The sequence below is a fragment of the Mesocricetus auratus genome, unplaced genomic scaffold (genome assembly GCF_017639785.1).
Source record: "Mesocricetus auratus isolate SY011 unplaced genomic scaffold, BCM_Maur_2.0 Super-Scaffold_100027, whole genome shotgun sequence".
Taxonomy (NCBI): Eukaryota; Metazoa; Chordata; class Mammalia; order Rodentia; family Cricetidae; genus Mesocricetus; species Mesocricetus auratus.
The window spans coordinates 8,536,568-8,559,892 of record NW_024429208.1 but is presented as its reverse complement, the minus strand read 5'-3'; the positions used below and the strand labels follow the sequence as shown (position 1 = coordinate 8,559,892).

At 50.9% G+C, this 23,325-nt stretch overlaps 1 protein-coding gene across 1 annotated transcript; it reads left to right on the top strand.

The window, feature by feature from the left end:
- Nucleotides 1-3,819: 3,819 nt before the first annotated feature.
- Icoslg (inducible T cell costimulator ligand) lies at nt 3,820-13,662 on the top strand. Its single transcript, XM_040732317.1, has 7 exons — nt 3,820-4,031; nt 5,309-5,436; nt 6,022-6,372; nt 6,863-7,156; nt 9,664-9,828; nt 11,007-11,036; nt 11,793-13,662. Exons 1-7 carry the CDS (start codon nt 4,021-4,023, stop codon nt 11,801-11,803), a joined length of 990 nt encoding a protein of 329 aa, XP_040588251.1. The 5' UTR covers nt 3,820-4,020; the 3' UTR covers nt 11,804-13,662.
- Nucleotides 13,663-23,325: the final 9,663 nt, after the last annotated feature.

Sequence of the window (23,325 nt, the reverse complement as noted above, 5' to 3'; positions counted from 1 at the left end):
CTGTAACTTTGGAGCCTGAACTGGAACTCACTCTGTAGATCAGGCTGGCCTCGAACTCACAGAGATCTACCTGCCTTTGCCTCCTGAGTGCTGGAATTAAGGCATACACCACCACTGCCATGTGGGTGCTAAGAATCGAACTTGGGTCCTCTGGAACAGCAACAAATATTCTTTTTTGTTTGGTTGGTTTTTTTGTTTTTCAAGGCAAGGTTTCTCTATGGCTTTGGAGGCTGTCCTGGAACTAGCTCTCAGACCAGGCTGGTCTCAAACTCAGAGATCCGCCTGCCTCTGCCTCCTGAGTGTTGGGATTAAAGGCATGCGCCACCACCACCTTTAATTGTTTTTTTTTTAACACTTAGCAAAAGGTTTATTTACAGATACGTGCTCAAAATTAAACCAACAAGTGATGGGCAAACACTCAGGGGAATTATCACCGTTAAATCTGAAAAGCCAGAAGGCATGTTGCTAGCTCCAACAATATTCCTAACTGCTGAGTCATCACTCCAGCTCCCAGTCATGGTTTTTGTTTTTTGTTAGAGCTGGTGTGTGTGTGTGTGTGTGTGTGTGTGTGTGTGTGAGAGAGTGAGAGAGAGAGAGAGAGAGAGAGAGAGAGAGACAGAGAGACAGAGACAGAGAAGATGAATTGTAACTGCCCCAGGGAATGGACAGACCCTAAGAGAAAAGAGTGGCTTCCTCTAGCTGGGAATCACTCAGTGTCCACAAGTGTCTGTGGAGTTAAAGGCAGTCATTGTCCTGGTCTCCAAGCTGCCCGGCTAGAAGGTTCACTGGTCTCTGAGTACCCATCAGACACTTCAGGTTACACACTTGCTACAGTTTGTCCCATCACACTTGGAAACCTTAGAACCCCATGACTACAAGGATATGATGCCTACTGCTTCTCACATCTGACCACCAGCCTTCCCGCACTCTGCTGGCCAGGAACAGACACCGTTAAGGACAAAGCCAAAACTGCCCCAGCCACAGCCTTCCAGCTCTTGGGTTTGCCTTAAAATACTGTGTGTGAGCAGGGCATGATGGGGTATACCTGTAATCCCCAGCACAGGGGAGGCAGAGGCAGGAGGATTGAGACCTGCAGGCCAGCCTGGAATGATGCTTTCTCAAACTCAAACCAAAGCAGAAGTCTCTCTGCAACCCATGTAGTGTCAGAGTGTGCATTAATTCAGGATAACTGCTAAATTTCTTACAGCAGTGGCTCTCAACCCTCCTAACGCTGTGACCCTTTAAAACAGTTCCTCTGTTGTGACCCACAACCATAAAATTATTGCATTGCTATGTCATAACTAATTTTGCTAGTTATGAATTGTAATGCAAATACTGGTGATTTTGGGTGGTCTTAGGTGACCCCTGTGAAGGGGTTATTCAATTCCAAGTGGTTGGTAACCCACAGGTTGAGAACCTCTGTCTTACAGGCTTGTCATCATTGTTTCTCCCATGCTAAGTAACTTACTTGATGGTGCACAGCTCCCAGGAAGCAAAGGTGGGATTTCAGCCCAACCATGTATATGCCTGCCTTGGTGTCCCCTTCTTCCATGGCCCCTTCCTTGCTGTGCTAAGATCCCTCAGCCTAGAGAATGGCATTTGGCTCTCTGAGATTCAGGTGTGTGTGTGTGTGTGTGTGTGCATGCGTGCATGGGGGCACTCATTTTGGAAGAGCTCCAATCCCTGCCACCTTGCTAGCTATAGCATGGCCCAGCTTAGCCATAAAAGTCCCTTCAACCATTGCTCCCTGCCAGGAAGAGCTATGTATAAAGTGTTGGTCGTTTAGATGGATACAGGGCAAGGAGTGGCCTAAGTGTCAGCCAATGGGGTTGCTGTTTAGGCCCCTGGGCATCAACGATGCACCCAGAGGTTGATGCCAAGTCAGGCCTATCTAATCAGAGAGAGTCTTGAGATTAGTGATGTGTTAGACTTCTGGAGTGGAGTGGAACTGAGGAGCCTCTGGCCAGGGGAGTTGGAACTTAGGACATGGTGCTATCTCCCTCAGCAATACCCATCTTCTTCATCTGCAACATAGAATATGGTTCTACTCACCCCGCCCCCAGCAATACCCATCCTCTTCATCTGCAACATAGGACATGGTGCTAACCCTCCCAGCAATACCCATCCTCTTGCTACCCCCCACTCAGCAATACCATCTCCTTCATCTGCCCAGCGATGCCAGGGTGACTTCTCAACACAGTCTTCTGCTGAGTCCTCCCTCAGCTGCTACCAACCTAGTGGGGGGATGGGGCAGGACTGAGGACACCAATACCAATGTGGTACCCAGCAAGACTCCTGGCTCTTTCCTTGATTATTTCTGCCAGAGCCCAGGGGTCAACTTCGGATACTTCCGTTTCTCCTAGCACAAAAAGAAGGCAGCCCCTCCCTGCTGGAGGCATCCCAACCTCCCTCCTAGGCTGCATCCCTCCTCAACTCTGGTTACCACCTCCCTTTCCTCTCTTCTGCAATCCTGTGCTTGCCCTGACCTGCCTGCTCCTGATCTTGACTGCCAACAGCCCACGATTTTGGTTTCTTTTTTTTCCTGGTTTTTCCAGACTACGTTTTTCTGTGTAGCCCAGGATACCCTGGAACTCACTCTGTAGATCTATCAGGGCTGGCCTCCAACTCAAGAGATCTGTCTGCCTCTGCCTCCCGAGTGCTGGGATCAAAGGTGTGCGCCACCACCCTGCTGTGATCTGTGGTATTCACCCAGGACTCTGACAGTGTTCACCTTGTGACATCCAAGAGGCACAGGGTCAGGGAAGTATGCCCTCTGTACTTTAGGACTTGGGCCAGATGGCTTATTGCTCCTCCCCAATCAGCTGCTGGCCAGGTACAACTGTGACAGTGCCCACACCCTCCCGCCTGGTGAGCAACACATCTGCCAACCCCAAGAGGTAAGCACTGTGTGTATGTATGGTTTTGGGAGGTAGGGGTGGCCCATCACAGTCTTGCCCAGGCCCTTCCATGGAGAGGGTGCATTGGGGGGTGGCACCTGCCGCCCCCTGGCCTCCACATTCTCACCTCACTGACATGTGGGGCAGGGGAGAAAGCATGGGATGGAGTCAAGTGGGCAGGCATCCTTAGACTCAGGCCTAGCTAGGGCTCAGCACCTGTGAACCCTTAGGCCACTCCCTGATTGAGTGCCGGGGAATACAAGGTTGGAAACAGGATTGCCAAGTCTGGCTGGCTTTGGAGGATAAAAATCGAAATCCCAATTTAGGCTCTTCAATGTCTTGCTGTGCAAATGTGCGGCCTCACCAAACCTTCGAAGATTGGGAAATGGCTGGGTGATGGGAGGGCTGGATCAAAGTGGAGCCCCTGCTTCCCCTCCCTTCCTCCCTCCTGCCAGCCCCCACTCCCCTCCCACCTGCCTTCCACTCATTAATTCCTAATCTTCAGGTTCTCTGCTCATCTACAGGGCTTGGCCAGCCCCAGGTCCGGGCTCTGAACCCAGGTTCATCCTGTGCAAGATAGGGCCCAACACGGAGCTCTAGAGGAAGGACACAGCGGCCTGACCTGGCATGTTCTGGGCAACGCTGGAGGCCAGTGGCTGAGTGCTGTGTCTTCCTGCACCCCACCCTCGGCCTCCGCCTTTCTTTGGCCGGCCGGCCTTTTACATTCGACGGGATCTACAAACCACCCGCCACCCTGGCACCTGTAACTCAGACCCATGTTTCCACTCCAACAACAGCAGGGCTCTATGCCTGCCCAGCATCGGACTGGCGCTGCTCTCCAGAGCCTGAGCGAGACCTTCCGCTCCCGCCTCCTCCCGCCCCCAAGGCTGTGGCGGGAGGGACGGGCCGAGGGCGGGGATCTGGGCTGTACCCAACCGGCCAGGCGCGCTGCGCTAGCGAGCGCAGTTACAGCCCATCCTGCGGCCGAAGTCTCGGCAGCCTCAGATTTCCGCGCCCCAAATCTTAGCAACCCCAACTCCGTGGCCCCCGAGGACTCTGGGCCTCCGGCAGCTGCAGCCCCACAGGCCCCGAGTTCCAGCAGCTCGGAGTCTGCACTCGCATCATGCTGCTGAAGTGAGTCCGATCGCAGTCGTGTCCCGTGAGTGGGATGGGGGGTGGGGGCGAGCCGTGGGCTGGAGCCGGGGACCCACTTCGAGTCCGGGTTGAGAGCGCCCGACGGTAGGTAGCACTGGCTGTGGCCCCATAGCGGCGCGGGTGTCCCCCGTTCTCCACCGGCTCACCTGGACCTGCCTGCATGAACAGCAGGGGGCGGCCCGCGGCCAACCCGCTGCACCCACGACCGTACCCGGCGCGTGGGCGGGCGGCTCGTGGGAGGAGGAAGGGCAGAAGCGGAGGCTGATGTGAAGTCTCACACCAGCCCCCGGCACAGGCTTACCCGCCGCCGCCCTTCTCCCTGATGACTTCCCAGAAGGAAGGATGTGCGCTACCTCAAAGACCAGTTGATACCCACTGCTTGGGGACAGGGCGCCTTCTTCTCAGTGTACTCGGCATCCCACAGATCCAGCCTGGCCAGGGGGAAGTGGGAGGAGTGTGTGTGTGTGTGTGTGTGTGACAGTTTTGCACTCCAACTTTTTGCTAAAATATCCCGAGGCACCCGTCCCCTTGGCTACTAGGGAGACCCTTTGTCCACAGGTGTCCTACCTACAGAGTCTCCAGGGAGACAAAAAGGGGAGCACCTGCAAGCTATGGTGTCCCTGATGGCCAGTGGCTGACTTGAGTTCGGGTGTTGGGATCCCTAGGCCTGAGGCATGCAGGATCGCTTGCCCCCTGCCCAAGGGTTTCAAGGTCGCTTTAGAGGGTTAGGGTGAAGAGCCTCCCGCTTCCCCACCCCCATTGCCCTCCCCCTACTTACCCCCCACCCTCTATATCCCCCCCCCCCGCAAGGTCTCCTGTGTGGCTTGTAAGAGGTGACAAGGCTAAGATGCCCAGGACTCTTGTGAGTCTGGAAGAAGCATTCCAGCCACCAAGGGTCTGGAACATGGGATCCCACCAAGTTTGGTTTCAGGTGGCCCTGTCACCCACCTGAGCCTGCCTCCCTTGTGGCCACCAGGTGTCTTCGTGTCTTTGTCACCTCAGGTGCAGCTTCCAATGGTCTTGTGTTCCTCTTCAGGGAAGTTAGGTCACAGGGAGGGGGCACAGGCCTTGGCCATGGCTCCCAGTGCCCCCTTTCATCACAAAAATCGACTGTCTTTCAGAGTTTGGGGGCTGTCGAGCCCTGGGGACTTGCCATGGGTCAGGGGGAGAGGAGGTGTAGGGTCCTGGTTGGATTCTCTGAGGTCTCTGAAACACCAGCCAAGGACCTCCTACAGTTGAGTTCACATCTCTGACAGCTGTCACCGTGTCCCAGCCTTGGGAGCCAGCCAGCCAGTTTGGAAGAAGCACCATCTCATTTGTCTCTCAGGAGGGTTCTTTTCCAGTCCCAGTCTGCTCTTGCTGCTCATCAGCTGCCTGCAAGCTGGTAAGTTGGGATGCTCCATGCTGTGCAAAGCATAGACGCAGGTCATTAGGGAAGCTGTGGCCACAGCCCCTCTGGCTTCTCCAGAGGCCCACTGGAGAGAGCTGGTCCCCACACCTAGGCTAATATATGCAGGGTCATAAAGGGAAGGGCTTCCCCAAACTCTATACTTCTCATTGCATTTCTTTCTTTCTTTTTTTTTTTTTTTTTTTTTTTTTTTGGTTTTTTGAGACAGGGTTTCTCTGTATTGTTTTGGAGGCTGTCCTGGAACTAGCTCTTGTAGACCAGGCTGGTCTCGAACTCAAAAAGATCTGCCTGCCTCTGCCTTCTCATTGCATTTCTTGATTAGGGTCAGTAGAATGTCCCTCCTGGTCTCTTTGCAACCACAAAAGCCACCTTTGGGAAGAGCTGCCAAAGCCAGGGTGGGACCAGGGTTGGCACTATGTGGAGGCTTGTGCCTCACATCTGAGTTGTTACAAGACTCTCGCCCACCCTCCTTAGTGATAATTCCTTTCCTGCCTTGGCGGGTTGGGATAGGTTTAGTGTTTGGATCTTGAGTAATAAATTGTGCCACTTCTGACTCTGCAGAGAGTGAGGTCAAGGAGGTCCATGCGATGGTGGGCAGCGATGTGGAGCTCCGCTGTGCCTACCCCCACAGAAGCCACTTCAATCTGGATGATCTGTATGTCTATTGGCAAACCGAGAACCCCAAAACCGCGGTGACATACCACCTGCCTAACAATGGGTCTACAGAGATGTATGCGGACAACCAGTACAAGAACCGGGCCCATCTGTCACTGGAACGCATGAAGCAGGGAGACTTCTCTCTGTCCCTGCAGAATGTCACCCCCAAGGACTCCCAGGAGTTCATATGCCTGGTATTTAAGTCTGAAGGGTTAAAAAACGTCTTAAAGGAGACAGTGAGACTGCATGTGGCAGGTAAGACCCCTCCACGCAGAGGACTAGCTTAGTTCAGCCTGACCCTCCTGCACGTCCCTGTCTCCGTGGTGGGCTCCCCTTTACCTGTGAAGCTCTGCTCTGAGCAGAGTCTGTAACTCAAGACCCCCTGATTTCAGAGAACTGCCTAGCTAGCCATCTCTGTCTCCAGCTGCCCAATTCATCTCGAAGTAGATATCAGAAATTGAGCGAATGGGGGGGGGTGATGGCACATTCGATAGAGTGCTTGCCGTACAAACGTGAGGACTTCATTTCAATCCCAGTGCCCATGTAAAGTCAGGCAGAGTGGCATGCATTTTGTCCTCACTCTGGGGAGGCAGAGATAGGTGGATCCTCTTGTCTTTGCCTGGCAAGTGCTGGGATTAAAGGTGTGTGCCATGACCACCCACAGCATGAGTTTCTTTGGTTTTGCCATGATCAGGCTTTCCCACTGGTCTGAGCCCTCCCTCCCCACCGCCTCCTTTCCCTACAGCAAACTTCAGCACACCTGTCATCAGCACCTCTGGTAGCCCCTCCTCAGGCCAGGAACTCACTTTCACCTGCAAGTCTACGAATGGCTACCCCAAGCCCAACCTGTACTGGATCAACAGGACGGACAACAGCCTGATAGCCGAGACGCTGCAGAATAACACTGTCTACTTGAACGAGCGGGGCCTGTATAATGTGGTCAGCACCTTGCGGATCCCGTGGACGGCCCCTGTGGACGTTAGCTGTTCCATAGAGAATGTGGTTCTCCACCAGAACCTCACCAGCATCAGCCAGGCAGGTGAGGCCCATGCCGGGGAGCAGGGGCTTAGGGGGCTGTGGGGTAGGAGAGGCCCAGTCAGTCATAGACTCCCTACGGAAAGTAGCCACGAGGGGCTCTTGGTTTCTGAAGGCGGGGATACAGTTCTGCTCAGGGCTGTCATGGTAACCTTTATTGGCTGTCCAGGCAAATGATTAGCGTGGCCGCATTTGCATAGTAGCCGTTTCTCAGGCTCTTAACCAATGAGGACTGAGGCTCTGCAGACCCCGGTGCATCTCAAGAGGCACAGGACTTGACCAGGATGGAGGGCCACACCAGGACCCTCCCCCACATTCTCTTCCTTTGAACACGTGCCCCCCTCTACCTCAGGGCATTCAGCTGGGCTTGGCTGCTGGCTGGGTCCTCTTTGGACCACAAAGACATGACCCTCCCCAGAGGCCATAGCCATCCCAGTCCAGGTGAGGAACCCAGCCAGTCCCCAGATATCAGAACCATGAGTCTATTCTTAAGAAGTGTCCCAAATAGGTGGTCCACAGAGGGAGAAGGCAGGTGAGAAGAGGCTAGAAACTGGGGTGCGGTCGGGGTGAGGAGGGGCTACCTTCTCTGGGGCCAGTGATGGCACTGTATTGCCATACTTTGTGCTACTGAACTGTCACAGTGGGTACTTGGGTATCATACAAACATCATAGAGATTCACCTGCAGAAGAGCCTGAATTGAAGGGCGGATTATGGAAGTCCACAAATGCCCGAGTAAAAGGTTAGCAAATATTTATTTAGGGAACACTCACACACTGGCAGGTAAGGCGGCACTGCTTGGGGGTGCAGGGTGCTGCAATACAGGGTGATGGTCAGGTCTCAGCCTGTCACCCCGAGACAGAGAGAGAGACACAGACAGAGAGAGAGATGGTCAGGTCTCAGCCTGTCACCCCGAGACAGAGAGAGAGAGACAGAGAGAGTGAGAGATGGTCAGGTCTCAGCCTGTCACCCTGAGACAGAGACAGAGACAGAGACAGAGAGAGAGAGATGGTCAGGTCTCAGCCTGTCACCCCGAGACAGAGACAGAGACAGAGACACAGAGAGAGACAGAGGGACAGAGACACACACATACACAGAGAGAGACAGAGACAGAGACACAGAGAGAGACAGAGACAGAGACACAGAGAGAGACAGAGACAGAGACACAGAGAGAGAGAGGGACAGAGACAGAGACACAGAGAGAGAGAGGGACAGAGACACAGGGGGGAGAGGAGAGACAGAGACACACACATACACAGAGAGAGACAGAGGGACACACACACAGGTGCACAGAAAGAGAGAGAGAGACAGAGACAGACACACAGGGGGGAGAGGAGAGAGAGACAGAGATAGACACACAGGGGAGGAGAGACAGAGACAGACACACAGGGGGGAGAGGAGAGAGAGAGAGACAGACACATGGGGGGGAGAGGAGAGAGAGACAGACACACAGGGGGGAGAGGAGAGAGAGAGAGACAGAGACACGGGGGGGGAGGGAGAGGAGAGAGACAGAGACAGACACACGGGGGGGGAGGAGAGAGAGAGAGACAGAGACAGACACACAGGAGGGAGAGGAGAGAGAGAGACAGACACACAGGGGGGAGAGAGAGAGACAGACACACGGGGGGAGGAGAGAGAGACAGACACAGGGGAGAGAGAGAGAGACAGACACACAGGGGGGAGAGAGAGAGAGAGACAGACACACAGGGGGGAGAGGAGAGAGAGAGACAGATACACAGGGGGAGGAGAGAGAGAGAGAGAGAGAGAGAGACCTCTTCCTTATAAGGGATCACGTCTGAAGCCACACCCTAAGACTCTGAAACTATTGGCGGAAACAAATTCCCACTACACCGAGTTTCTTTCATACCCATTCCTTACAAGCCCAGGGACCGACTCAGGCTTCAAGTTTCATAGTAGGACGGGGACCCTCACCTGAAAGAGCACCCCGTACCAGCCTCACCCCTGCACCAGCCTCACCCCTGCACCAGCCTCACCCCTGCACCAGCCTCACCCCTGCACCAGCCTGAGGTTTTAAAGCTCACACTGTGATGACAATGAAGTTTTAAACAATCTGTTGCCTCTTCCCTTCCATGGAAAAGACCTTCCATCAAGGTCCTTTATGTCTTGGGCATTTTCTCACTTCTTTTTTTGGGGGGGGGTAGGGAGGTTTGAAACTGGGTTTCTCTGTGTAGCCCTGGTCATCCTAGAACTTGCTCTGTAGACCAGGCTGGCCTCTGCCTCCCAGTGCTGGGATTAAAGATGTGAGCCACCACCACCTGCCCCATTCCATTTTCCTTAGACAGGGTCTCACATAGCCTAGGCTTGGTCTCAAACTCACTGTGTAGCCAAGGTGACCTTGAAATAGTCCTCTTCCTCCACCTCTGGAGTGCTGGGATTGCAGGTGTATTCTGCCACACCCAGTTTACGTGGTGCTGAACCCAGGGCTTAATGTATGCTAAGCAAGCACTGTACCCACCAAGCCGCATCCCCAGCCCATCTCTGCTTTCCTGCAGAAAACTACACTGGAAACAATGACAAGATCACAAAGGATCCACAGGAAAACCACAGCCAGAAGAAAAACATGGCCATTTTCATCATCCTTGCTATACTACTACTGCTGGCAGCTGCGGGTTTCATCTGGTTTTTCAGAAGCAGGTGCCCCTGCAGACAATATGAAGGTTTGCATGAGACTCATTGACCGTTGAACTCTGTTGCTCTGAATGCTTTGGTTTTTACAGCTCCTTACACTCCACTTTTAAGAGCATAGGCATGCTTAGCAAGAGCCTGAAGCCTCCCAGAAGAAACTTAGACCCTCTGTTTCTGAGAGAGCCATACTAGTGGCAAGAAGCTCACATTCCAGGCTCCAGGGCGTGATGGAGTCTACATTCAGAGGTGGGGTGGATGGGCTGGCAAACACTCAGCCTTTAAAGGCTCATGCTCACACTTATCTTCTAAAGGTTCCAAGTTCAGTTTCCAGAGACGGATTTAGTTGATTTCTGTGCAAACCAACTGATGCAGCTCTAAGACATGGGCAAGGTCATGTGCCTGGAGTTTTATGCAGTCAGGGACAGGCCCAGAAAGTGGCGATGTCACCTTGTCTTGCACATGAGCCATAGTGCAGGGTCTATGGCCAGGAAGTCTAGAAGTGCTGGAAGATTCAGGAAGTGGATAAAGCTAAATGGAGCCCTGTGCCTGCTTACAGTCTGGCTCCAACCCTGACAAGCCCTCCTTCCCTTCCCTACAAGCTACCCTCGTGTTCCCAGTGTGTGGCCAATACCAGTGATGTCTGAACTGCTCTCCCAGCCCATGGCCCCTACTGATGTGATCTGGCCGGGCCAGTGATGTCTGAACCGCTCTCCCCAGCCCATGGCCCCTACTGATGTGATCTGGCCGGGCCAGTGATGTCTGAACCGCTCTCCCCAGCCCATGGCCCCTACTGATGTGATCTGGCCGGGCTGTGCCAGGGCCTCTGAGCTGGGGACACAAAGCGTACACACACACAATTTTACTTGTGTGTGTGCCTGAATGTATGTATGTATACTACTTGTGTGCAGAAGCCCATACAGGTCAGAAGAGAGGATGGTGCCAGGAACTGAGCCCAGGTCTTCTGCAAGAGCAGCAAGTACCTTTAACCACTAAGCCACCTCTCCAGCCCTGACAGAAAGCCACTTAAATGTTTCTGCACACTTGCTCCTTAAAATCCATCTTCCTTTAGAAGCAAGGTTGTCTGGGGAACCCCTTTGGGAGCCCTCTCCTGCCCAGAGCAGAAGCCTTGGGGAGAGGGTGGACAGATGGGATGATGCTACTATGAGCCTACCCTCCCACAAGGCCTGAACCTCTCTGCTTTGGCCCACAGGTCCCTGGACTGTAGAGCAGGAACCCACAGGTGAGTGTGCCTTGGGGGCAGCAGGTTGGCTGGGCTGTCACGGCCCTTCACACCTTCAGTTGGTAGTTTTAAATACTTGATGATTCTATAGATGTAGAAACCCTGCCCTGTGGTGGAAACTTCTGGACCCTGCATAGCACAGAGCCCTGGCAAAGGTCCCTGGGCCCTTCTGCCTCTGCTCTGTGAGACCCATTGACTCTGTGACTGGCAGCTCAGTCTCTCTTGGTGGAGGTATGCCTCCTATAACCGCCAGAACACTGGCAGGTGGACCTTTTATGTCTCCAGAGGTGTGGATTCATATCCCAGTATTGGAAAGACAGCCACATGGTGTTGACCACCAGAAGATATCCCTGACTTTGGGGGCCTTTGCCAACTCAGTGACTGTACCTCCCCGAACTTGGCTTTTCCCTCTCAGAGGTGGCGGGGTATGTGGTCCCCTCAGTGCAGGAGTGAGACCTGTTTCCTTATCTAGGTGAGCAGGCTTAGATGTCTGACGCCTGCCACTCCAGGCTGGACAAGCCAGTGCCAGGCCACTTTGGAACAAACTTGAAGAGCTCCGGGCCACTTGGTCCTACCCCAGTCATGTGGCTCTTCTAGATTTTAGCCCCTTTCCCTTCACCAGTCTGAGTCCTGGGAAGAATCATTTCATTGTCTCCAAAATTAAGACACTGAGGATGGCTCAGGAGTAAGTGCTTGCCAGGCAGGCATGAGGAGGCGGGGCCTGCCTTCACCTTCCTCTCTCTTCTTCCTTCCAAGACCATGCCTGACAGGACTCCGCCCAGGATGTAGACTGGGCTTCTGTGAGATGCCACCCGGTGGATGTTGGACACAGCTCAGAACCGACTCCCACAGGCCTGGTGGCAGAAAGGGGACAATGAGCCGTCTACTTCTGTGCTATGATGGAGGACAGGAACCCCTGGCCTTGAGAGGCACAGAGGATTGGTCCCAGAAGCCTCGTGGGAGACCTTTCCAGTGGGCAGCAGCGACATCAGAATACGGAGCCTCAGAATACAGAGCTGCCTGAGCCGCCAGTACGTGGCTCCCACCCAGCCATCAGCACAGAGAGGAGGCGCTTGTGGGGAGGTCCTTCCCCAGCCCGAGCCCCAGAGCACGTGACTCAGCCCCTGGTTCTTACAGAAAGGGCAGTTGAGCCATTCTGAAAGCACCTACAAAATCCACTGGAGACCGTTTTCCTACAGCACTTTCAGGAGGGGAGAAGGCCTTATTTATTTTGGTCTCAATCTACTTGGGCCTCCTAGAGGATGTGTGGGGGTTGTTGTCTACAAAGAACCTGCTGTTGGTGATAACGGCTGGGCCCAGAGGTTTGGGGTCTTTGGCTCTGCAGCATCAAAGGGACATGACTCAAAGCAAAACATGTGCCGCCCATGGGTGCTGCTCATTCATCACCGAAGGCCCTCGAGCCTGACTAGCCTGTGGATACAGAAGCTTCCTGAAAACCTCTGGCTCTTCCAGACTGAACACAAAGCTGGAGGAGACCAGCTCCATTCACCTGACCTCAGCAGCCCATGAAGACCTATGAAGACTCCTGCCACTCCTGGAACCACCAGACCCACCAGGTGGCCACAGCCACCGGGGTCTCTATGCCATTGGCCAGAACAGAGCTAGCCATTTTGGTCCTAGATGGTTCCGCAGAGTTGGCTACTGGGTAACCTAGGTGTGCACAAGCTCCAGGGAGATGCAGTAGGGGCGTGGAACCCCCCCAGTGGGACACAGCATCTGACCCTACTTGTGGGCAAACACCCTCCCTCCTTCCTACCCAGAGGCCTGACAGTCCTGGGCGGTAAGGGCTTGCTAGCTGTATGGCCACTGCACAGTATTGACGGATGTGAGATCCACGGCCCGGATGGAGCAGGAGTGAGGAGGGATATCCCTGGGGTCAGGCTCAAGGGGATGAGTATTCTGAGGGCCTGGCTACGTCTCTGTGCAGACTCCTCACATGGACTTATTTATTAAATGAGTGTAGAGACCCACTTCTTCCTGCAGAGCATTACGTGTCTGTAAAATAGCAATTGTCATTGTGGGCCTAGAGTTGGCAGCTATGGTAAAGGAAGCACAAGGAGCCACTGGGGTGCAAGAAGCTGGGGTACAGTGCTTCCAGAAGAGTTGTTTGGGATTTAGTGCCTATCCAAGTCCAAGGACACAGCCCTGCCCTGGGGGCGGGGGCAGGGGGTGGGAGTGGGAGTGTCAGTGTCTGTGGCAACCCAGCAGGGAGACCAGTCTATTTCCACTCTCCTGTCAGAAGGTAGTTTCCCTCAGAAAGTGGTCAACCCTGCAGCTCAGTTGCCTCAGGGCACCACAAACAGTGTTCTCATCGCTTATGCAGGCAGTGGGAACCCTCGCCAACTAGGCCTCTATGGGCTCTGCCTAGACCTTGGGCGGCGGCTTCTACAGTCTCTTCGCCTGCTGATCCCAACAGGCTCCCACCTTCCCATGGACCCCTGGGTGTACCCCCCCCCAGCACATCAGCATTCATGAGACCTTCTGCCTCCTTCAGCCCAGAACCTTGCCGGCGTTCTTTATCTGGGTTGTAGATGGGGCTGGCTTTCAATGTTGTTATAGTGATTTCCAGAACTCTGACGGGGAAATAAATATAAGATGTGCTTTCTGCCTTGTGTCTGGTGGCTTGTGTCATGTGGTGAGTCTGGCTCCGTCAGTCCAGCTGTCACTCTTTCAATGCTATCACCGCAGGTGGCTCTGTTCCTCAGGGGACATGGGCAATCACCCTTGGGGCTTGTTACAGTCCTGATGCAGAAGCCAGAGGTAGCTCTCAGCATCCCATAGAGCCCAGAAGGGTCCCAAGGGGGAAAGGCCTGACTGCAGTGGTCTCCTTCTGATAGGTGGACAGGGCAGGTGGCCCCTAGCCTCAAGAGAATGTGACTCCTCTCTGCTGCTGCCTGGTCGTCTCTGACCTGAGTCTGAGGATGCTTGTGCTTGCACTATTACAGAATACCCACCCCATGTCCAGCACCAGCTTGATTGCTGTATCTCTCGCCCAGCCCAATCTTTTAAAGGGAGGACAAACCCATACCACTAATGAGGCAGCTGCTGTGGCAATCTGGGAATGACTTCATCTATTGCAATCCTTTGCCTTACCCATAGCTCAGAGGATGCCGGGAGCCCAAGGAGGTATAGACTTGTGGAGGCTCTAGCTAAAGCCTCCTTGCCCACCCTGAGGCTCCCACCATGTCCATGGCTGATCACTGGTAGGGAGTCCCTCCTATTCCAAAAAGTAGAGAGAGGCCTTCATGTGGACTTCTTTCTAGACAGTCCCCTCCTCCAAGACCCCTGCCATTCCCTCCAGACATTTGCAAGTCTTCCTGGGGACTGGTGGATTCTGGCTTAATCAGTACAGTCCAAGCCCTGAACAGAGCAGGCTCCTGACTTGGCCCCTGCCCCTTTCCAATAAGCCTTTTGTCACATGTGGTCACCACTCACTGCTTGTCTCCACCTCCCCTTGACAAACAGGAGCTAAACAGTCCCTCCACCATCTCCCCTTTCCAGGCCCCTGACCTTGGAGCTCTTTCCAGGGGCTCCACCCATCCTCTGAGGGTGTGATTCCAGCGGTCTCTGTTGTTGGAGGGCCTGTTCCTTCTAAGTGAGCTGCTGTTGGTAGGAAACAGGCTGTGGAAATTGGTTTCTTAAAGAACAGGACCCCTGCCCCCACCCCCAAATGCTCTGAGGTGGCCTTTGAGTTGGAAAGCTGCAGGCTAGGATAAGGACTAACACTTCACTTTTAGCAATGGGATCTGGTAGTCACTTATGCATACAGACCTTATGTATACAGATCTGATAGTCACTTATGCAAACAGACCTTATGTATACAGATCTGGTAGTCACTTATGCAAACAGACCTTATGTATACAGATCTGGTAGTCACTTATGCATACAGACCTTATGTATACAGATCTGGTAGTCACTTATGCATACAGACCCCAGTGCTCTAGACTAAGCATCATTTCTAGCCTCAGTGCTGCACACGGCAAAAGCCCATGAGCTTCGTTATCCGGCTGCCCTGTGCTTTTTTTTCATGTTTAATTTTTTTTCAAGAAAAAAATTTTCATTACATTTTTTTAGAAAAGAGCTTGCTTCACATGTCAATCCCAGCTCCCTCTCCCTCCCCTCCACCATCCCCCTCCAGCCTCCCACCCCATTCCCACCTCTCTCCACACAGGGGATATCCAGAGTCTGTCACCTCTCTCAGGGCAGGGTCCAGGCACTCCCCCAAGAGTCCAGACTGAGAGAGCATCCCTCTTTGTGTTATGGACACACAAAGTCCATTTGTATGCCAGGGACAAACACTGATCCACTGCCCAGGGCCCCACAGGTTGCCCAGGCCTCCCCACGGACTCTCACACTCAGGGGGTCCAGATTGGTCCCATACTGACCTCTCAGCTGTCGGTCTGGGGTCCAAGAGCTCCCCCTTGTTCAGGTCAGCTGTCCCTTCTGGCTTTGCCAGCCCATTCTTTGCCCATTTGCTCATCACTCCACTCTCTCTGTCATTGGGTTCCAGGGGTTCAGTTCAGTGTTTAGCTGTGGGTGTTTGCCTCTACTTCCATCAATCACTGGACGGAGGTTCTAGGATGACATATAAGGTAATCGTCAAGTTCATTATCAGGAATGGGCATTTAGGGTGGTCTCTCCACTATTGCTTAGCTTGCCAGTTGGTGTCATCCTTGTGGATCGCTAGAGGTCTCACTGGTGCCAGATTCCCTGTGCTTTTTGTTTGTTTGTTTGTTTGTTTGTTTTTGTTTTTCAAGACAGGGTTTCTCTGTGTCACTTTGGAGCCTGTCCCAGAACTAGCTCTGGTAGACCAGGCTAGTCTTGAACTCACAGAGATCCGCCTGCCTCTGCCTCCCGAGAGCTGGGATTAAAGGCGTGTGCCACCACTGCCCAGCCCGGCTGCTCTGTCCTAACTCCCTGTGCTTCATCTGCCCTGTGCTGCCCCCTTAGCCAGTCCCTAGCACTAGGACTGTGGTCTTGAAGAACTCACACTGACTCAGACTCTTTCAGGGTGTATTCAGCAGCCTCATGCAGACACTGCAGACATGGTCAGGTCCCCACAGCTCCAATAAAAGTGTGACATTTGTCCTCAGGGAGGATGGACATGGCCACCAAGGTTCTGAGGGAAGCCATAGGGAAAAAGACAACTCTTTGGTAGAAAATGCAGACTGTGAGAGCTGTTTGGGACACCAAGGTATGACACAGAAGATGTTTGTGATGGGGGTAGAGACACCTTATCATGATCTCTCAGGGCCAGAGGGAGAATTTGTCAACTAAGACTTTAGACACAGTCACCAAGACAATCCACCCCGCCAAATTATAATTCAGAAGGGGAAGTGTTACTTTTAAAAAATCACTTGGTAACCTTGTTGCTGATCCTGGGGGTTAGGGAGACCAACAAAGGAGTGAACTAAATGTCTGGGAAAGATAGCCGAGAAACAGCAAGTAACAAAGTAACAGTTTTATCCCTTAGGGATGGGAGGAGCCCTAAGTCTGGGACTGTGGAAATGGAGTCTTTCTGGTGTTTGGGTATTTTATCTGACCTCCAGGTCCTTCCCTTTCCCCTGTTGGTTCTGTTTGGATACCTACCCAGTGCCTTCCTGCTGTTTGTCCTCCTAGTGTCTTCTGGGAAAAAGAAGCCACTAAGCACTACCTCAGGGAGCTGGCTTTTGCTTTCCCTGTCTATGTCCCTCTAACCTGCCTTCAGTCCCCAGAGCCTCCCTAGAGATAGACACCAATGACTGTGGGGGAATGGGGGATGACAGCTCTAGCTGTATAATGACTGTGGGGGAATGGGGAATGACAGCTGTAGCTGTATAATGCTGAGGGGGGGCCAGGACTAGGGCATGTCTGTCCAAGAGAGAGGCAGGCTCCTGGGACTAGCCCAGGGAACTGCAGTCCCAGATCTTGAAGGTTCTCCATGGGGTCCGTTCAGAGTTTAGGCTGCGCCTTCTCCCTTTAGCTTCATCCCTAAGTGAGCAACTCAAGATTGGCAGGGAGTGCCTAGAATCACACTGTGAGGTCCCTCCCAGATGGCTTCTTAAAGAACTAGCTCAGATATTTGTAACTTGCTGACCTCTTCTGGCTTTTTCACTCCTGAAAAATATCCAAACACTGTGGGAGACATCAATGATCAACAAGCCTTGCTGTGATGATCTTTTGCACGTGGGCAGAGCTGATGTCATAGCATTTGTCTGTGTAATGCCACCTCAATAAAAGAATGTTGAATCCAAACTACATACATAATAAATTAATACTACTGTGTAATACTATTCAATGATGGGACTCAGTAAGTTCCCAGATAAACCTTATAGAAAACACAGAACATAGAGTAAAATAGAATAACCATGCTTTTGGTTATAAATGGATGTTAAAAACTCTGGTGCTAGGATCCTCCCCTCCCCCAACTACCTGCTTTTCTTTATATCATGAGATAAGTAACAGCCACAGAGCCCTTACTCTTTGGATATTTCCTCATTCTTCTCCCTGTTGCAGAATCAGGGGTTAGCCTGACTCAGAAAGGAGGCTTTGGAGGCCATTTGGAGACAAACATGCTTGGGTTTGAAGTGGGATGGCCAAATCCCATCTCCAGAAATAGCTAGTTGGCAAGTTTAAACACATGGCAGTTTTCACAGAGGGTGTTTGTCCATCTGTAAACCTGAACCCACTGGACAAGAACTTTGCCATTGAGTCCAATGACTGCTGACTGGACTCACGGCATCAGGCAGGCCACCTTGTTAAACAGTACAGATTTGTCCAGATGAGCCTTATCATTTGCTGGACCAAGCATTGGGAACAGGGATTGACAAGTTCTTATTTGTTTGGGCTTTCTTGCCCATGGGGTGGGTATTCAAGACAGGGTTTTGTCTCTGTAACAGTACTAGCTATCCTGAAACTCTCTTTTTAGACCAGGCTAGCCTCAAACTCAGAGATCCACATGCTTCTGCCTCCTGAACGCTGGGATTAAAGGTGTGCACCACCATGCCCAGCAACAAGTCTTCCTTTAGAAGTTCATGGGTGAGTAGCAGCGATCATAGCCCATGATGGAGGAGGGTCCAGCTGACCCTCCCTAGCTAGACTTGGGGTGACGAACTGCTTGGTAGCCTGTGACCACAATTAAGTTAGTGTAGCCTGTAAATGGAGGCAGATAGCCTGAAACACCTAACACCATCTATGTTTCTTAGATTTCTCAACAAGAAGGCTCTGTGAATGCAGGAGGATCAGAATTCTCCCACCATCCCCGCCAAGAAAAGCATCCCAGAGGATACTGGAACCATGCTTCCTGACAAAAGAAAATCAGGGTTTTTTAAATTTAAATGTCTAAAAGTCTAATTCTGCCCAGTGTTTGAGAAAGCAGCTGACTGGTCACTTCGGAGGAATCCTGGACCAGTTTGTCCCATCTACAATGAAATGAAAGAGGAAAGAAACAGTCACTAGTCCATCTGGGGTCACCTAGTGAAGTCTGCAGTGGGTGCCCTGCCATCTCCCTGTTTCTTTGGGCAATGTTGCTTTTTTATCCTTTCCTGCAGACACTTGTTTTTATAGAAGCTGTTATATTTACCAAAAAGACTCGGGAGTCAGATATTGGGGTGAAAACCTGCTAATCAGAGAAGCTGAGAAGCAACCAGCTGACTTTCCTTTTTGGCCAGAGACCAATCAAGAGAGCACCTCTCCCTCTGCCCCAAACCAAAAATTGTGGGGTCCACACCACGAACAAGTCTGAGGTATCGGAAAATGAAAGACACGACGTCCAGCTGTTTGTGCTGAGAGAATACGAGTGTGTACGTGCCACGCCTGTATGTCTGCCTTAAGGAGTGAGCAGCCTTATATACAGACTTACAGCACAGTGGAGAAACCCCAGGTGTAAGAGCTCGTGTTTTCCTTGTGCTAGATATTAATGACAGATGGGCAAGGCCAGGGCTGTAAGCCAGATCTAGAGAACAGGATGCACCTGTGACTATCAGCTGACAAGCAATGCACAGAAATCCATGGGGGCTGGGGCCCAACAAAAAATGACAGCAAATGTCTAAGTCCCTCCCAGTTCCTTCCCATGTGTCTTTCTATGCCTGTCCCTGGCTCCTCTGTATTCTCTATGGCTAATTCCTGTCAGTGAGTCACTGGCTCCACCCCATGACCCAAGATTAATTTTATTAATAGTCTCAGAGTTTCACAGTGTGATCAAATATCCTGCAGCAGACACTTGGGCCCAGGTCCTCTATAGGGGCCATCTATATCCAAGATATTTGATGTTACCATTCCTCAAAACACTTGATTTTCCATAAAAGCTGCTGTCTATATCTGTTTAGATCACAGGAGCTCAGAGAGATGCCAGAAATCCCATTTACTGTGTTCACTGACACAAGCTATGTGGTGGGTCTGCTCTGCTCCAGTCCCACAGGATCCCCATCCCACATTTCCCAGTGATCACCAACCCATCCATGTTCACGGAGTTAGAGACCAGGCCAGATGCAGGAGGACCCATGCAGGCTCCAGCATATTAGCTCATTGTACATTCCAGGCTCTACTGGGGGATCCTGGAAGCCAAATTCACCGCAGATAGAGTCTAGGAATTCTAGGATTTGGGTTCTGCCTCATCCTGGGACCCCATCTACTTACCGATTTAGAAATTCTCCTAGTGTTACTCGTTTGCAGAAATCCCAGAGAAACAATTAGAATTTAGTTATCAGCCCGTTAGCATGCACAGCTAAGGGGGGGTTGCCCTCCCTCACAGGTGTTTCTCTGCAGCACCCTATCTGGTCCTCAGATGAGCAGGCTGGGGGTCTTTTGGGGGAGACAACTCATGGTTATACAAGTGTCACACCTGTGACCTGGCTTTGGGCCTGCTGAGACCCAGCTGCCTTTCACACTGGTCAGCCAGGTTCCAGAGCCTTCCTTGCTGGACTAACATTCAGGCCACTGCTATGTGATCACCACTCTGCCTATTTTCTTTTCTTTTCTTTCTTTCTTTTTCCTTATCTTTTGTTTGTTTGTTTGAGACAGGGTTTCTCTGTGTATCACTGGATGTCCTGGAAACAGCCAAGTAGACCAGGCTGGCCTTGAACTCACAAGGATCCACCTGCCTCTGCTTCCCGAATGCTGGGACTAAAGGCATGCACCACCACCACTGGCTTCTTTTTTCAATAGGAACTGGCTATTCATATCCACCTACCCTGTGGTCAGTTTTACAACACTAATGCTAAATTCTGAGTCACCAGTAATGTGTCAGTGTTGCATCACAGAGCTTCCTGGTGTCATTTAACCAAGAGTAGGTCCAGGTTTGAACTCTCTCCTTCACTCTTCCGGTGTCTTACAGCCTGTCTGTTGTATGACTCCGAATCTGTGGCTATGGTTCTCTCACAAAGGGCTTTATTATTTATTTGTTCTGTATTTTGTTTATTTTTTGAAGATTTATTTTATGTGTATTGATGTTTTGGCCGCATGTATGTCTGTGTGAGGGTGTCAGCCTGGAGTTACAGAAGGTTGTGAGCTGCCATGTGGGTGCTGGGAATTGAACTCAGGTCCTCTGGAACGGTGCTCTTAACTACTGAGCCATCTCTCCAGCCCCTTGTTCTGTATTATTAAACAGCACAGAAAGTACCACACAGGGAAGGAATGAGGGACACTTTACAGAAATCTTTAACAGAATTTTACAAGGGATTAAATCACTGGCTCCAACTGACCCAGACAACAATAGTACTACAGACTGTTGTATGCAACATTTATGGTGGATGTTCATTTTCTACTTGTTTTCAACCTCTATTTTTACCACCATCAGCAAATGATACACACACACCCACACACACACACACACACACTGCTCTCTGAGTCTGGGCCATTGAGGGGGAACATAAGGTTACGGGTATGCATTAGCATATGTTGTAAAGGTTGATTACTTGGGAAATCTTAGGCAAGGAAGGCTGGTTGTTAGTTACACTGTTCTCTTAAAGGTTAAATCTCAGGCTGACTACACAGTAGGAGAGCCATCTTAAGTGTCCTCAAGGTACATTATTAACTCTAGCTGTAAAGTCCGGCAAAAATTGTAGTCTCTTAGAATGTAAGAGACTTCAGCTAAGCAGTGGTGGGGCACACCTTCAATGCCAGCACCCAGGAGGCAGAGTCAGGTGAGTCTCTGAGTTCAGGGCCAGCCTGGTCTACAGGCTAGATGAGGACAGCTTGCCTACACAAAGAAACCCTGTCTGTGACCATGTCAGAGCAGCAATAGGTGGCAACTGAAGTTCCGGAAGTCTGCCCAGGAAGTGAAGCCCCAATGGATGAATCTCAGATAGGCGAGTCCCCGAGAGCCTTGTCTCTTGCTACCGCTGTGCCCTCACACGTTTGCCACTGCCATTTTTCTCTGGTATCTGTCTGGCGCTGTAAATGGGCACAGGGAGATCCCCATGGCCTTTAATGTAATATGATTATCTCATGGAAATATCCCCTTCTGCTGGGCATTTTTACCTGTAGATTATTATGAAGATGACTTCCTCCCACGATGTTACTGTTTAACTGAAGCAATGATTTTATACAAAAATAGTTTAAATAGTTTATACAATATTAGTTTAAATAGGGTTTTGATGATTGTGGGTCTCTAGCGAATATAGATAGTAAGGGATTATGATAGAGGTTAGCTTAGTGGAAAAGTTAATATAGGGAAAAGCAAGCCATGGTGTTGCCTCCACCTCTGATAAAGCAGGGGCCACAGAGGATAGAAAATAAGAAGAAACGTCACACAGCTAGTTTCTCTTGAGGCTGTGGCTTAGGTTAATGATTAAGAAACATTTTCGTGTCCCAGAAGCTAAATTAGCTCAAGTTCTTATAATCTTAATGTTGAGAGATGTGTTCACAGGTTTCGGTGTGCATCACAGCAGAAAACTAAGCTTTGAATTGACTTGAGGTTAGGTTAAGGTGTTTTTGTTAATGGCTTTGATGTAGAAAATCTTGGGAAACAATTTAAAGGCCACTTTTAATAGTTGAGTGAGGGACTAGTTGAGGTCAGGGAGCAGGGACAATGGCAGCCTGGCTATTGCTGGCTGATGTGCCTCTCTTAATAGGATGAGTTGGTGACCAAAAACAAAGATTAATTCCTTTTACCCATTTCTGCCTGATATTAAAAAAAACTGTTGATGAGTGGGTGTGAGCCCATTTAAAACAGAGGTAACTGTTTTTCCATACATACAAGTTTAGATTTGTGATTCTTCTAAGATTTCTTATAAGATTATCATTTGAGGTAAGTATTAAAGTGATCAATCCTTTGTAACTGCAGTCTGCCAGTAAAAGAACTGGCTGAGAAAAATGCCTTGCTTACTTATGCTCTAATAATCTATAACAAGTTGCTTGGATATCAATATATGTGGGTTCTTGGGATAATCTGTTCTTCATCTATTATATGTAAAATGTTTATGTAAATGATATGGAAAACATGTTTTTTTAAAACTTGTATTCATGGTAATCATTCACTTAAAAAATAGACTCTAACCACATTGTAATTTTTATACTGTTCGAAAGATTTTGCTGGGATAAGCTATAAGGGATGAAACAAAGTTAGAAAGAAGACATCAGGAGAGACAGAGGAGCTACACCTGGGTAGAGCTAAGAAAAGAGATAAAGAGCAGGGAAAGAAAATGGAGCAACCCTAAAGTGTTTTTTTTTCTCTTTTTTGCAGGCCCCAGAAAGTTAAGCTTTGCCCCCTCATTGGCGCCAGAGAGCTAAGTTTTAGTCCCTCAGACAGAAAAGTCAAGTGATTAGTTAGCCAACTCTGTGGATCCCCCTCAATCCCTGAGCTGCGGAAGGCTGGTCCTCACAGCAGTGGTGAAACCCTCCCTCCAAAAACCAAGCAAACATAAAGAATATAAGCCGTATTTTTATCAATGCATTGCCACTCTTCCAAATTCCACGAGGCCAAAGTTTAAGGTAGAAAGCAGCCACAGAGAAGGCTGATCCTCAGCAAAGTGGTCTGCAGCCATCCCTAACGGGGAAGGGTATCTCAGAGGAGGAATGTTGGGTAAGAGCTTCAGGTCACGAGAAATTTTTTTTTTTGAGACAGGGTTTCTCTGTGGCTTTGGAGGCTGTCCTGGAACTCACTCTGTAGTGAAGTCACTCACCCCCAGGTGCTCCGAACACAGCAGTGTGACGTCAGAGCCCCAGTATGTAATGTCTTCTGTTCTCCTGACCCTGCAGAAGCGAGTGGTTTCTGCCACATCTAACAGGCCCCTGCTGTTTCCAGAGGCTTCCCTGAAGGCGCTGCGCTTCCTTCATTGCCCACACTTTG